The sequence below is a fragment of the Dipodomys ordii genome, unplaced genomic scaffold (genome assembly GCF_000151885.1).
Source record: "Dipodomys ordii isolate 6190 unplaced genomic scaffold, Dord_2.0 Scaffold42, whole genome shotgun sequence".
In the NCBI taxonomy this organism is placed as follows: Eukaryota; Metazoa; Chordata; class Mammalia; order Rodentia; family Heteromyidae; genus Dipodomys; species Dipodomys ordii.
The window spans coordinates 1,614,121-1,628,226 of NW_012267258.1; the positions used below are offsets into that span (position 1 = coordinate 1,614,121).

General features: G+C 39.2%; 1 protein-coding gene across 1 annotated transcript in view; it reads right to left on the bottom strand.

Moving 5' to 3' along the window:
• Dip2b (DIP2 disco-interacting protein 2 homolog B (Drosophila)) overlaps window positions 1-13,207 on the bottom strand; it is a 130,413-nt gene extending 117,206 nt beyond the window's left edge. The window contains exons 1-2 of the mRNA XM_013018690.1: window positions 13,108-13,207; window positions 7,367-7,438 (exon numbers count right to left, since the gene is read on the bottom strand). Of these exons, the coding sequence (XP_012874144.1) occupies window positions 7,367-7,438; window positions 13,108-13,207 (172 nt within the window). The remainder of the gene's footprint in view (window positions 1-7,366; window positions 7,439-13,107) is intronic.
• Window positions 13,208-14,106: the final 899 nt, after the last annotated feature.

Sequence of the window (14,106 nt, forward strand, 5' to 3'; positions counted from 1 at the left end):
AAAAAAAAATTATTTTTAGTTAGTTTTCTTTGGAAACAGGTTCTCACTGTGTACCCCAGGCAATCATGAAATTCTATGTAGCTCAAGCTGGCCTCAAACTCCCAATCCTCCTGCCTCAACTTCCTGAGAAAAGGCATATACCATGATGCCTGGCTACTTTTGTAAAATAAATTAAAAAAAACTAAAAAATAAATGCTCTGTAATATTGCAACTGGTAAAATTTATTAATTACTTGTAGTAACAGTTTTTTTAACTTAAAGATCAGGCCACAGATAAAGAGAGGAAGCAGTCTTCCTATACAAAACCTTCCATTTTCCTGCAACCTCAGAAATGGCCCAGAAAGACTAGTTTACAGAGGAGTATGAATGTATGTGGTTTGAGAATTCAGTTATTTGGGTCATGCCAAAAGAAACACCTAATTTCCTGGCCCCTTCGTTCTAGAAGTCTGTGAACTGAGGAGTGTGAGAAGTTTTATACTTGGCTTCAAAAGCTTCTAACGATGAAGAGACATTCCATGGGTCATTTTGGTCAGGAGAACAGGACTTGGCATAGGCAGGAAAGAGAGATGGGAGGTATACATTGGCCATGTTTTCATTTCTCATGCCTCTCAAAGTGTGAGCATTCCAGGGCACTGAATATGATTTTAATCTTCATAAACATGTTTGTCTCTTTAAAAACATAGCCTGTAAGTACCAGATAAACTTTGGCTTTGCTTAACTGAAGAAACAACAGTCAGTTCCAACGCTAGGAGGGTTTAAGTGATTTCCAAGGTAATTTTGACATATAAAGTTTTTGCCCTACAGTGATTTTACAACCTAAGCTCTATGCTGCTACTGAATTAAGCTATGCTTAAATATTAGCCCAAAATGTGGTTACTCAATTGCTATGACTTGTTTGAATGATTTTTTTCAACCTTGTATTATCTTCCATTCTCCCTATTATATGGTTGATTTCTTCCCCACAAAGTCCTATTTTCAAGACTGTAAGATTTGAGAAATGTAAACGACATATAGGGTTGTAAGTATAACTCTGTGGTAGAACATGTACTTAGGATACATGAGGTTCATTTTCCCAGCCCCTCAAAAATATAATGAATAGTCGAAGGCACGGCTTAATTAATAAAAAGCATGTGCATAATTACTTTAGTAATACCATGTTACTGTATTAATTTTTTCTAAAAAGTGTACTAGTAGAAAATACTACTTTCACACACTATACTCAAGTAGCCCTTCATGATGAAGCGTCTCCCAACTGAAACGAATAAAACATAAGGTGCTGGGCACCAGTGGCTCATGTCTGTAATCCTATCTATTTAGTAGGCTGAGATTTGAGGATAGTGGTTTGAAATCATCTCAGGCAGGGAAGTCTGTAAGACTCTTACCTCCAATTAATAAGAAAAAAAAAAAAAAAGCCCAAAGTGGAGCTATGGCTCAACTCAGTCTGCTAGCTTTGAGCAAGAAAGCTCAGGGACAGGGCTGGGATGTAGCTCAGTGACAAAGCGCTTGCCTAGCAAGTGCAACGTCCTGGGTTCGATCCCCAGTACCAAAAAAGAAAAGACAAAAAAAATACGGTTAAAAAAAAAACCCAAACAAAAAAAAGAAAGCTCAGGGACAATGCCCAGACCCTGAGTTCAAGCCCCAGGATTGGCACAAAAACAAAACAAAACAAAATGTAAGAAGGCAACAGAGTCTGGGAAAATGTGACCTCCCCTTCTAAAAAAGTAAAAAGGAAGTTCCCACCAAAATCCTAAAGATGATTTTCATTTGATTTTATAAATGATTTTAGCATAATGTATTTGAAATATGTGAAATCAAACATCTTTTCAAAATCTACAAAGATATATTGTGGCAAATACACAAGGGTAATCTCTCTCTCTCTTTTTTTTTTTTACTACTACAGGTGTGTGTGTCTTCCTTTTTGGGGAAGAATGAGTTAAGAACAAAGTTGGGGGGGAAAGGACACTAATATCCTCACAAAGGCATGCATTTAGGAAGAAGAAAACTGAATTGAGGAGATACAAAAAATAATGAACAATTTTTTTGGGGGGGGTCCTGTCGTGGGGCCTGAACTCTGGGCCTGAGCGCTGTCCCTCAGCTCTTCAGCTCAAGGCTAGCGCTCTACCACTTGAGCCACAGAGTCACTTCCGTTTTTTTTCTTTTTGCTTATGTGGTGCTGAGGAATTGAACCCAGGGCCTCATGCATGCAAGGCAAGCACTCTACCACTGAGCCACCTTCCCAGCCCTAACAAATAATTATTAACTACATAATAGTTGATAATTGAGAGGTATGTAAACAAGGTGATGCTAAAATGTAACATGGGAAGTGTTGGTGATTAACATTCAAGCATTTTAAAGTGTTTGTGTTGTTTAGAAGAAGATATCTAATAGTAGTAGTAGTCTAAAGGTAGAAGAAGGAAAGAAGACAGCCTTAGGGTAGGTCTTGCTCAGGCCAGGCAAGCTTCTACCTTTGTGTTACATCTCAAACTTCTGCAAATACTATTCTTAATTTGTGTGCATCTAGTAACATAGTTTTAAAAGATATAAAAATAAAACTTCATGAAATTAAAAGGAAAACTGATAATTCTATAGTGGTAGTACAGGCTTTTCAACACACTTGCTTTCAAAATTGTTAGATCAAATAGTCAAAAGCCTAATACAAATAGAGAAGACCTGAGCAACACAATGCATTATTTTGAGCTAATATATACAGAAATCAACTCAACAATTAAAACAAGCAAATGAGCTATAGAAATTTACCCAAGACTAGGCATGTCTTAACAAATAACAAAGACTTGGTACAGACTTGTTTTCTGACCATGGTGAGTTAAGAAACACTTATCTTAGGAAAGATCAAAGCATGCAACTCAGAAAATTTAGAAAAAAATACATAAGAGTAAAAAAAGAATACAAAAAAAGAAATATATAAGGAAAAGGAAATTAATAAATAAAAAACAACACTAAAATATCAACAAAATCAAAAGCTTATTCTTTGAAAAGACAAAAACCCATGGGAAGACTGATAAGGGGGGATTAGGGATGGAGAGGATTGAATCACGCCTAGGGATGTCACTATATGGTACAGTGTTTGCCTAATATGCAGAATGCCTTGAGTTCTGTCTCTAGCACCACAGAAGGAGACACCATACAAATAATCAAAACAAAGTTGAAGCTTTAAAAATAGAATATTGTGAATAACTTAAAGAATCTGAAGTTTTACATAATATAATTTCCTAGAAAAATTAAATTTACCAAAATTAGCTCAAGAAGAAACAAAATTGATCACTCGCTGACTGCAGAGACATCAAGATGAAGACAGGGGTTTTGAGGATGTGCTTTCAATCTCCAACATATGGCTTAGGAATGTCAATTATATCTTCACAGAAAGGAAAAGCTACAAATAGAGGAACAGGTTGGATGCTGCTATAGCTGGAGTTTTGGATGTGTGGAAGGGTATGTAGGAGTTAGGTGGTGACAGGGGTGGTATACAGCAGCCATATAAATGTAATATATCCAAAATTACGTTGTTTTAGATATGTTGATGTATGTAAGTACAGGTGTTAAGGATATAGTTGGATGTGTGGAGTAGGGTCACAGGAGAGATCTGGGTTGGAGATACATAATTGAGAGTTACCTTTATTCAAATGATGATGCCACAGGTGTGGCTAAAGTAATCTAGAGAGAGAGAGAGAACTGGTTTTCAAAATGCTGTATCTGGGCCAGCAACTTCAGCCTTACCTAGGAGCCTGACAAAAACACAAATTCTCAGACTCAATCCTGTACCTACTGGATCAGAAATCATGAGAATGTGGATCTTCAATCTATATTAGCAAGCTCTCCAGTGATTCTGATAGAGGCTACAATTTCAAGAACCAGTAATACAATGAGAAGTCAGGAGGGCTTGGAGCCTTTCCTTAAAAGTCTGAACATTAAGCTGCCAGTGATTAATACCTATAATCTTAGCTACTCGGGAGGCTGAGATCTAATGACCATGGTTCGAAGCTAGCCCAGGCACAAAAGTTCCCTTACGACTCTTATCCCCAATTAACCAATCAAAAACTGAAAGTGGTGCTGTGGTTCAAGTGGTAGAGCACTAGCCTTGAGTACAAAGGGGCTCAGAGACAGCACCCAGGCCCTGAGATCAAGCTCCATGACCACCAAAAAAAGAAGTCTGAACATTAAACTGGGTTCTAAGAACTCATGCCTATAATACTAGCTGCTCAGGAGACTGAGAACTGAGGACTGCAGTTTGAAGCCAGTCTGGGCAGGAAAGTTCTCCAGTCTCTTATCTCCAATTAACCATCAAAAACCAGGAAGTAGAGTTGTGGCTCAAGTAGTAGAGTACTAGCCCTGAGGTAAATGCTCAAGGACAGCACCCAGGCCCTAAATTCAAGCTCCAGGACCAGTACACACAAAAAAAGTTTGAACATTTAATCCAAGTGGGTGGGCCTGCAAGAATGCTAAGAAGAACAGAAATAAAAGCTAAGAAAATGAGAGTTGTTCATGAGAAGTGATTTGAGAAGTCAAGTTCTGGTCCCTTCTGGGATGAGAAGTAGCTGAGAAAATAGAGGCAGTAGCTATAGAGCAGTTAGATTACAAACAGGTGATAACATAGGTGGAGAAGGAATTGGGTGATAAGCAAACCAAAGGTTTGAAATAGGCCAGTAATGAGCAGGATGAACTGCTGAGAGAATAAGTTGGCTGAGACCAGGAGATGGCTGATGGGGCTGTGCAGCAGTCTGCCTCAGCAGGAGCATTATGTCACTAAAAATGTTTAGAATTGTTGCACGAAGTAATGATTTTAAAAAAGACACAGAAGTCTGATGGCAGGAAGGTGAAGAAACTATCAAATGGCTTCTGCTTCTTCTATGGGAGCACTAGCAAGGCCATTCCTGCAAAGATAGATACGTTGTTGCATATTCTTGGCCTACTAGTAGCAAGTTAAGTGTCTGGTTTGTCAAATCTCTATTACTCAGCAATTCCCTATTTATGTATGATGTGGCTCTCTATATAGCTATGTTTGCTCATGGGGCAAGAATGTGCTAACAATACAAATTTCTCATAGGAAATTCATCAACTGTTTTTTAAACATGATTTGGTTCATCTGCAGTCTATGTATGGATAAAAGACAGATCATGGTTCCTTTCACTGTAACATTTCTTATTGCGTTTCTTACTTGGGATCTGACTGCTTTTATACAAAGTGACTAAAAAAAATCTCTGGGACTTTGGGGGCATGGGCCAGGTCCATAATTAAGCAGCAAATCAGAAAAAATAACCCCCAGTCTTTCCATCCCAATTATTCCCTGCTAAGTAAAGGCTGACTTTCCATTAGTTGTCATGGGCCCGATTTCCACCTCCCTCTCTTAGACTTCTACATCCATCTATCTGTTCATCAAAGTATTTTAAACTAGCTGTTACTACACTACCTACTAGTTTTCTATAGGAAAGTAGAGTTGGTCCTCTGTATCGAAGGGTTTCCATCCAAAGATTCAATCAACCTCTGATGGAAAGTATTTTTGAGGAGAAAGAATTGTTTAAGGGAGGGGGGAGGCTGGGAAGGGATGTGAAGGGTAAACCAAAGGAAGAGGCTGCAATGCTTGGTAATAAATGTACGCATTATCCTGCCCATGTAACTGTAACCCTTCTGTACAGTATGTTCACAAATAAAAAATAAATAAATTAATTAAAAAAAAGAATTGTTTAAACACATACAGACTTTTTTTTTCTTGTCACTATTCCCTAAACAATAAACTATAACAACTATTTATATGGCAGCAATTATTTCTATGTGATTTCATTTATTTTAGCAGCAGATCTACAAAATCTACAGAATTTACTATCTGCAGCATATCCTTCTGCAGCCCTCTGTTTTAGAGAACGAGGGATGGCTGTATTCCTAAGATTAATACACTAAATAAAACAAGCATTTCAATGAAATGTGTGCATTTATTGTGTTTATTTATTCATTTCATGATTCTTTCAACAAATATTTACAGGCTATCTGCTCTGTATAAGGCTTAAAACGAGAACCATGGGAGACACAAAGTTCACATGGTGCTTATAACAAAAGCAATTAGCTCTTTAAAGAACAATTACGGAAACATGTTTTACAGAGGGAAATTAGAAATAAAGAAGATAATGTTTTAACTGTGTGCAGGGATGAGAGGGGAAAATTGAGGAAAAGCAAAGGAAGAGGTGATATTATCCAAGAAGAACTGTACTTATTACCTGACTTATGGAACTGTAACCCCTCTGTACAACTCCTTAGTAATAATAAAATTCTTTTAAAAATGGTTTTTTTGTTTGTTTGTATGTTTGTTTGTTTGTTTTTGGGGTCTGGTTGTGGGCCTGAACTCTGGGCCTGGGCGCTGTTCCTCAGCTCTTCAGCTCAAGGCTAGCGCTCTACCACTTGAGCCATTGTGCCACTTCTGGCTTTTTTTTCCTGCTTATGTGGTACTGAGGAATCAAACCCAGGGCCTCATGCATGCAAGGCAAGAGCTCTACCACTAAGCCACCTTCCCAGCCCAAAAACAATGTTTTATAGTAAAAAGTAATTAAGGTAGAAATTCAAGGAAAATCCCGGAACTTTAGTAACTTTAAAAATATGATAACTTCTGAGATAGCCTTGCTTAAGAGGAAAAGGCATAACAACTCCTTTGGAAGTAAGCACAAAAGTGATTATGAGCTTTTGGATATTTAAAATCCAGGATGATATACATGTATGAAATGTCATAGTGAACCCCTCCCAATATAATTAATGTATGTTAATAAAAAAATAAAAATAAGAAAGTGGCTCTGTGACTCAAGTGGTAGAGCCTTGAGCTGAAGAGCTCAGGGACAGTGTTCAGGTCCAGAGTTCAAGCCCCCACGACTGACATAAATAAATACAAAAAAAACAAAACCTTGGCAGCTCCTTCACACAACCAGTAACTCTGGCTGTAACTATGAAGTTTATTTAGAACTCTGCCAATCCTCCTATCCTCTAAGCCTTAGGTGCCTTTTAACACTGTATCTGCTCTTCATTCCTATCTTCTTCCTACTTTCTTCTCTCTCTCCATCTGCACTTGTGCTCCAGTATAAATAAGGACCAGTTTTTCCATGGCCTAGAATGTCACTAAATCATCACAGTGTTTCACACACCACCACCCAAGCTCTCATAAGAGAATCAATGACCTTGGGATTTTAAAAGTGCCTAGCACATAACAAATGCTCAATTATGATGCATTTCTTCCTTTCTTCCCTTCAGTTTTTCTCTCCCCTCATGGGGAAATGGGAGAAAAAACAGGAACAGACAAAGATTTCTTGTAAGACAGCACCTCTCTGATGTAAAAATATTGAAAAAAGTTGAAACAACGTCTCATCACCTACCTTGAGTCTGTGGGCTGTAAGGAGACAGGAGTTTGGACCTTTTCTTTTCATATCCTTTCTGTGTGATGTCCCCTAAAATAGCAAGAAACAGAAATAGGTTATGCATTATTCTTATTTTGTGGTTGCTCACTGCAAAGATAAAATTAATTACAGAGTGTGATAGAACTACCACATATACAGTCAGGGGCAGGAGGAAATGTATGGTTCTGTGCCAAGAGTTCTGCTAAGTGTGACTTCCCACAGGCTGAGTTGACTACTTGTGGGAAAATTGCAGGGTTTGTCCCTGACTCTGATCCTTCAATACAAGGTGCCTCATACCATGACAGAGATTCCCTGCATCTTAGGCACTCCCATTTTCCTTGGTATTTAAGATACCCTCAAACAGAACTTTATATATATATATATATACCTGGTACACAATTATTTTCTCCAAAAATTTCAGTCTAACCTAATGAGTGCAACTGGCTTGTGAAACATTCTTTTATTTGCTCTAGAGAATGACATAAAATCGGTAGTCTATCTAAGACAGGTAATGGAGCCTCAGGCACATGGATGAACTTCTTTCCTCTAGTCACTGGTTTGCATTATCTAGGCACATTGTCCTTTTTACAAGGTTGCATAAAAAGTACATCTATGAAGCACATACAAAGTAGATACAACAATTGCAACAAAGATAAACTGATAAATGGGGAGGAAAAATCTGTGGGTATTATAAAGAAATGGGAGTTTATGGACAGGCCGAAAGCAAGGCTGAATGGAAGAAGTGCACAGCAAAAAAGATACTCAAGAGAGGATGACTGAGTCAAAGCTGGAGGAAGACATAGATGTAGTGAAATATGTGTGCCATCACGAGCATTATTTTCCAAAAAAAAATTTTTTAGTAAGTTCTATTTAAAAACAGCACTTTACACAGAATCCAATGCATAAAAACAGGGGAAAAAAGTCCAAATTTAGCATAAAGCAGTAAAGCATTCACATTTTTACTCATTTTTATATACAGCCAACAAATAGGGGCAAATCTGATGACAGAAACTTAAAATCAGGAGTGATGCTAGCATGTGATGCTAGGTGATAGGCAGAGTAAGTAGGGGCTCAATAAAGGGTTGCAGTAGGAGTATTACTTGCAGACCTGTGCTGCAGCAAGGCCCTGATAAATAGGACAATGAACAGTAGGACAAGGCTAAAACCCAGAAAAGACTAGCTATTATCCCAGCAGTACTACAAAGGTTTGGATCTAACTGTAGCTTGGATACACAATGACAGAGGCAGGAAAAGAAGCATAAGGAAGAGCAGTAAAGAGGAAGGCTGGGTATGATTTGCTGACTGGTTGAATGTATGAGAGAGAATGTGGCTTTGGGCTTATGCTACCAGGCTGAAAGTTGTGCCATTCTCTGACAAAGAATTACAGCAAGAAGACGGGTGCTGGTGGCTCACCCCTGTAGTCCTAGCTACTCAGGAGGCTGATATCTGAGGATCACGGTTCAAAGCCAGCCCAGGCAGGAAAGTCCTTAAGACGCTTATCTCCAATTAACAACCAGAAAACCAGAAGTGGCACTGTGGCTCAAGTGGTAGAGCACTAGCCTTGAGCTAATGAGCTGAGGGACAGCACCCAGGCCCAGAGTTCAGGCCCCATGACTGACCAAAAAACCCAAGAATTACAGCAAGAAGTATGTGTCTGGTGAGGCAAAAACAAGTTGAGCTTAGGATAGGCCATGTCCTGAGTATGGTTAGAGATTAGCTCCTCAAAAGTTAGTTATAGTAACTCATGCCTGTAATCTCAGCTACTCAAAAACGCTGAGATCTGAGGATCATGGTTGAGGCCAGCCCTGGCAGGGAAGTCCATGAGACTCTTATCTACAACTAACCACCAGAAAAACAACGACAACAACAACAAAAAATAAAATCAAAAGTAACACTGTGGCTCAAAGTGGTACAGTAGTAGAGTACTAGCCTTGAGCAGAAGAGTTCAGAGACAGCTCCTATGCCTTGTGATCAAGCCCCACAAGTGACAAAGAAAAAAAGTTGTATTAATTACACAAATCTGGAACACAGGGAAAAGAGCTTTGGAATCCTCAGGACATAGTAAATATATATATATATATATATATATATATATATATATATATATTGATTCAGTAATTGTACCTCTATGAATTAATTCAATGATTATATCTATACAGGTATACAATAATATAAGAATATCCCTTGTTTTATTCTTTATTTGAAAAAGTAGAAGCAAACGTTTCTAGGGAATACTTTTTTTTTTTTTTTTTGCTGGTCGTGGGGCCTGAACTCTGGGCCTGGGTGCTGTCCCTCAGCTCTTCAGCTCAAGGCTAGCGCTCTACCACTTGAGCCATAGCGCCACTTCTGGCTTTTTCTGCTTATGTGGTGCTGAGGAATCGAACCCAGGGCACTCTACCACCAAGCCACCTTCCCAGACCCTCCAGGGAATACTTTACAATAAACAGTACAGTTCTGCAATGAAGACTCGACAGTTCTACAATAAAGATTTAATTTATCTACCCCCAAATTCTAACACTACTAAGGATGTTAGTAATATGCACATATTCCAAATCTAACAGCATAGAAAAATATTTAAAATATATTGCATGTAAAAGGCAAGCAGCAGGTATGGACAGTCTAGTCTTATAAAAATACAGTTAACGGATATTTATATATGCGTGCTGTATACATATACACATACTAGAAAGGCTATATATACTAAGTTGTTTATACTTAAGATATGGGAGTAGAGGGGAGTTTTATGTTATTTTATTAAACAAGTCAATTTTAATGAAAAATAACTTTTTTGCCTTTTACATTCAATATTTTTTAATTAATTTCATTTATTTTGTGTTTATGTGGTAACCAAGGAATCGAGCCCAGGGCTTCATGCATGTTAAGCAAGCACTCTACCACTATGCCATATTCCTAGTTCCCTCAAGTTATTTTATTTTAGACATCTTCCTATGCATAGTTGCTAACACAATAAGATGGTCAAAATATTTAACAGAAAAAAAGCAAGATATAGTTTACAATTTTTAGGATAGTAATGTTTTAAAACATGCATATGAGAAGTGATATTTATTTATTTATTTATTTTTGTCGGTTGTGGGCCCTGAACTCTGGGCCTGGGCGCTGTCCCTCAGCTCTTCAGCTCAAGGCTAGCACTCTACCACTTGAGTCACAGTGCCACTTCCAGCTTTTTCTGCTTATGTGGTGCTGAGGAATCAAACCCAAGGCCCCATGCATGCAAAGCAGGCACTCTACCACTGAGCCACCTTCCCAGCCCCAAAAAGTGAATGTTTTTAGTAAATGGCTTTATTTTGTATGTATTTATCTTTACAGGGCTAGAGATTGAACCCAGGAACACCTGCATGATAGATAAGTACTCTAATGTTTAAGTAACACTGCAGGCCTATACCAAAATATGAGCAAGATGGCTTATAAGATGTTTAGTTGGTTTTGGCTTTTTCTCTTTTTATTTTCTGTATTTCCTGATTTTTCTACATCCATTATTTGAAGAAACAAATGCTTTAAAATTTCAAACAATCAACTACTTACTAAATGTACAAATTCAATAAATCCCAATGGTTCATCTGTTACTCTAGTGACACATTCAAATAATAAAAACCAAGGCTTTTCAAATTCAAAAAATTGAGATAATCTCAAACAATACATACAACTAACAGTGGAGCAGGAACCTGCTACCAAGGATACATGCACTGCAAACAGGAACCTATGTTTTTTTATTATTAAAAATAATAACAACAGGGGTTGGAGTTATGGCTCAGTTGACAGAATGCCAGCTAATGAGCAAAAGCATCAGGTACTAAGTTTGAATCCCAGTCTCAGACCAAAAACAATTAGTAACAGACTAACTCTGTTCCGCTCCCCTTTCCCTCTTTCTCTCAGTCCCTCTAGGGGACACAAAGACCACTTCTGTGAACTCAGAAAACATCTGATAAAGTGAAAGGCCTTTAAAAAGCTCTCTTCAGTGCTTATAGTCTCAATCATTCATGTCAGGGAACCCACTGTCAGATCTGGGACATTCATCAACCACTAATGTCTTGGGTTTTGAAAGGGGTCAATTGAGAGAATCTAATTCAGCCATGTCAATTAGCTCTGCTAGATTCATAAATGAGGAAAGAAATTAAAGAGACCTGGAAAAGCAGTAGTAATGAGAATGTGAGGCCTCTGAGGCCGGGTCATATGGAAACCTAAAAATTCTTCCTGACTACAAAATCCTGCTAAATGTCACCTCCAGTCAGGCTGGTGTCTCACATGTATAATCCTAGCTACTCAGAAGACCAGGGGATGGCAAGGGTGGGGAGGAGGAGGAGAGAAGGTTGGGAGCGATTGAGGTTTGAAGCCATCCCACGCAAAATGCTGGACTAGAGGTGTGGCTACAGTGGTAGAAAGAGACAGCCAACTAACCACGTGCAAGGCCCGGAGTTCAAATCCCACACTGGCAAAAACAAGTTATCTCAATGCTAGTCTTCCATCATCTGTCAGCCCTTCCACCTAGGGTTTCTGCAATCCTGGGCACACTGCTGTGGCAGCACTTAGCATAACTGGTATTTTAATTGTCTGTGTGCACCTCTATCTCCCTACTAGACTGGGCACTTGCGGGCAAGAATTGCGTCTTGCTTCTCCCTGTAGCCTGCCCACAACCTGGCACAATAGACACTTGCTGAATGAGTGACTCAATGAATTAGTTAAATAGAGACAGTGAGAGAACAATAAATCAAAGAGGCATGGGTACTTGGGTGGAAACTGGAATAGAGAAAATGAGGTCTTTAGCAGAAGCACAGAGGGAAATCTAGAGCAAGAAGTTTACTAAAATTTAAGAGTAGCCCTTAAAGCAGACCAGCAACATCTGAACTGCCTGGAGAAAGGAAGTAACACTAATAAATCACAGAGGAACTTCCTGACAGATAAAGATATCCCTTAGCTAGACCAGACTGAAAGAATTCAGTGAGGATTTGTAATCCCAACTTCTGTAACTCCCCATCTATGTTTTGCACTCTGAACCATTCTCATCACCTGGAGTCAAGTAGATTTTGCTGCCCTAAAGCAATGTTTTCAAAACCTGATCTATTGTTTTTTTTCTCAATTATATGTGTACACATTCAGAGCTGGAGATCAAATCCAGGACATCCATGCCAGGCAAACATTTTACCAGTAATTTACATCTCCAGCCCTTGATTATTTTCTGGGGATAATCTAAAGAATCTGCGAAATCACAAATTTCCAGGCCCCTCCCTGGGAGAGTCTAGATTAGGATTCAGAAATCAATATTCCAGACAAGTATCTGCCAAACAGTCTTTTAAAAATCAAGTAGATTTAAAGATTGTTGTCACAAAGAACCCTGCCGGAAGTGTGCTGGGTGGTTCTGCTGACTTAACGTGAGGAAGGGAAGAAGGAGAAGAATGTTGTCTTGGCTATCCAGCCCCCATAGGGAAACATGAACCTAAGGAGCTCAGACACTAAGTCACACCACAAGCATTCTTACTCAGAACAGATTTTTCTGCCATCTGGCATAAGGAATATAAAGGAGTGCCATAAGTATACCTGTTTCTTTTAAGTGTATTTAAATGGCTTGTGTCTAAAGTAAACCTGCTGTTCAAGTTTTTGAGAACTAAACAGGAAGGACTAGCCTTCCCCTCCCACTAGGATAACGTATTTTTCCACCCACATGTATACTTAGAAGAGCAGCCACATTTAGAGGTCTGTAATACCTGGCAGGTGTAAAGGGAGACATGGAAGATTCTGACCTAAAACACCAGACAGGCCATGAAATCTCTGGGGCCCACATGCCTTCAAACGGTCCAGCTGCATTGACCCTACCACAATCCTTCATAGCCAATACCAGACACAGGGAATGGCAACTGCAAGAACATATGGAACAGAGGAAATATGTCTCCAAAGTATCACTACCAGCAATCAACAAAAATGGCTTGGCACAAAGAGTCCAGAAATCATATTAAAGAAAACCGACACAGTAGACTGGAATGGGAGAGAAGTACAGGGGCTTATCTGCCAACTAAAGCTTCTTATGGGCCAGTAGACTAGTCATTTGCATCTTGCTGTCATCAAGAATTTAGAATCTGGGGCTGGGAAGGTGGCTCAGTGGTAGAGCGCTCGCCTTGCATGCTCGAGGCCCTGAGTTCGATTCCTCAGCCCCATATAAGCAAAAAGAAAAAAGCTGGAAGTGGCGCTGTGGCTCAAGTGGTAGAGTGCTAGCCTTGAGCTGAAGAGCTGAGGGACAGCACCCAGGCCGAGAGTTCAGGCCCCACGACTGGACCAAAAAAAAAAAAAAAAAAGAATTTAGAATCTGACCTAGAGAGAACCACGGGTACAGTAGAACCTTACCACTTCTTGACTATAAGATTCTGGATAAGCTGAGCACCAGTGGTTCATGCCTGTAATCCTAGCTATTCAGGATGCTGAGATCTGAGGACTGTGGTTCAAAGCCTGCCTGGGTAAGAAGGTCTGTGAGACTCTTATTCCAATTAACCACTAGAAAACTCGAAGTGGCACTGTGGCTCAAGTGGTAGACTGCTAGCTGAAGAGCTCAGGGACAACACCCAGGCCCAAAGTTCAAGCCCCACAATGGACAAAAAAATACATAAAAATTCTGGATAAGCTTGTCTCAGCATCTTCACAAGTCTGCTTATATTGCTTTAAAATAGAAAACAATATGATCTATCTTGCCAAGTTTTTTTTTTGGGGGGGGG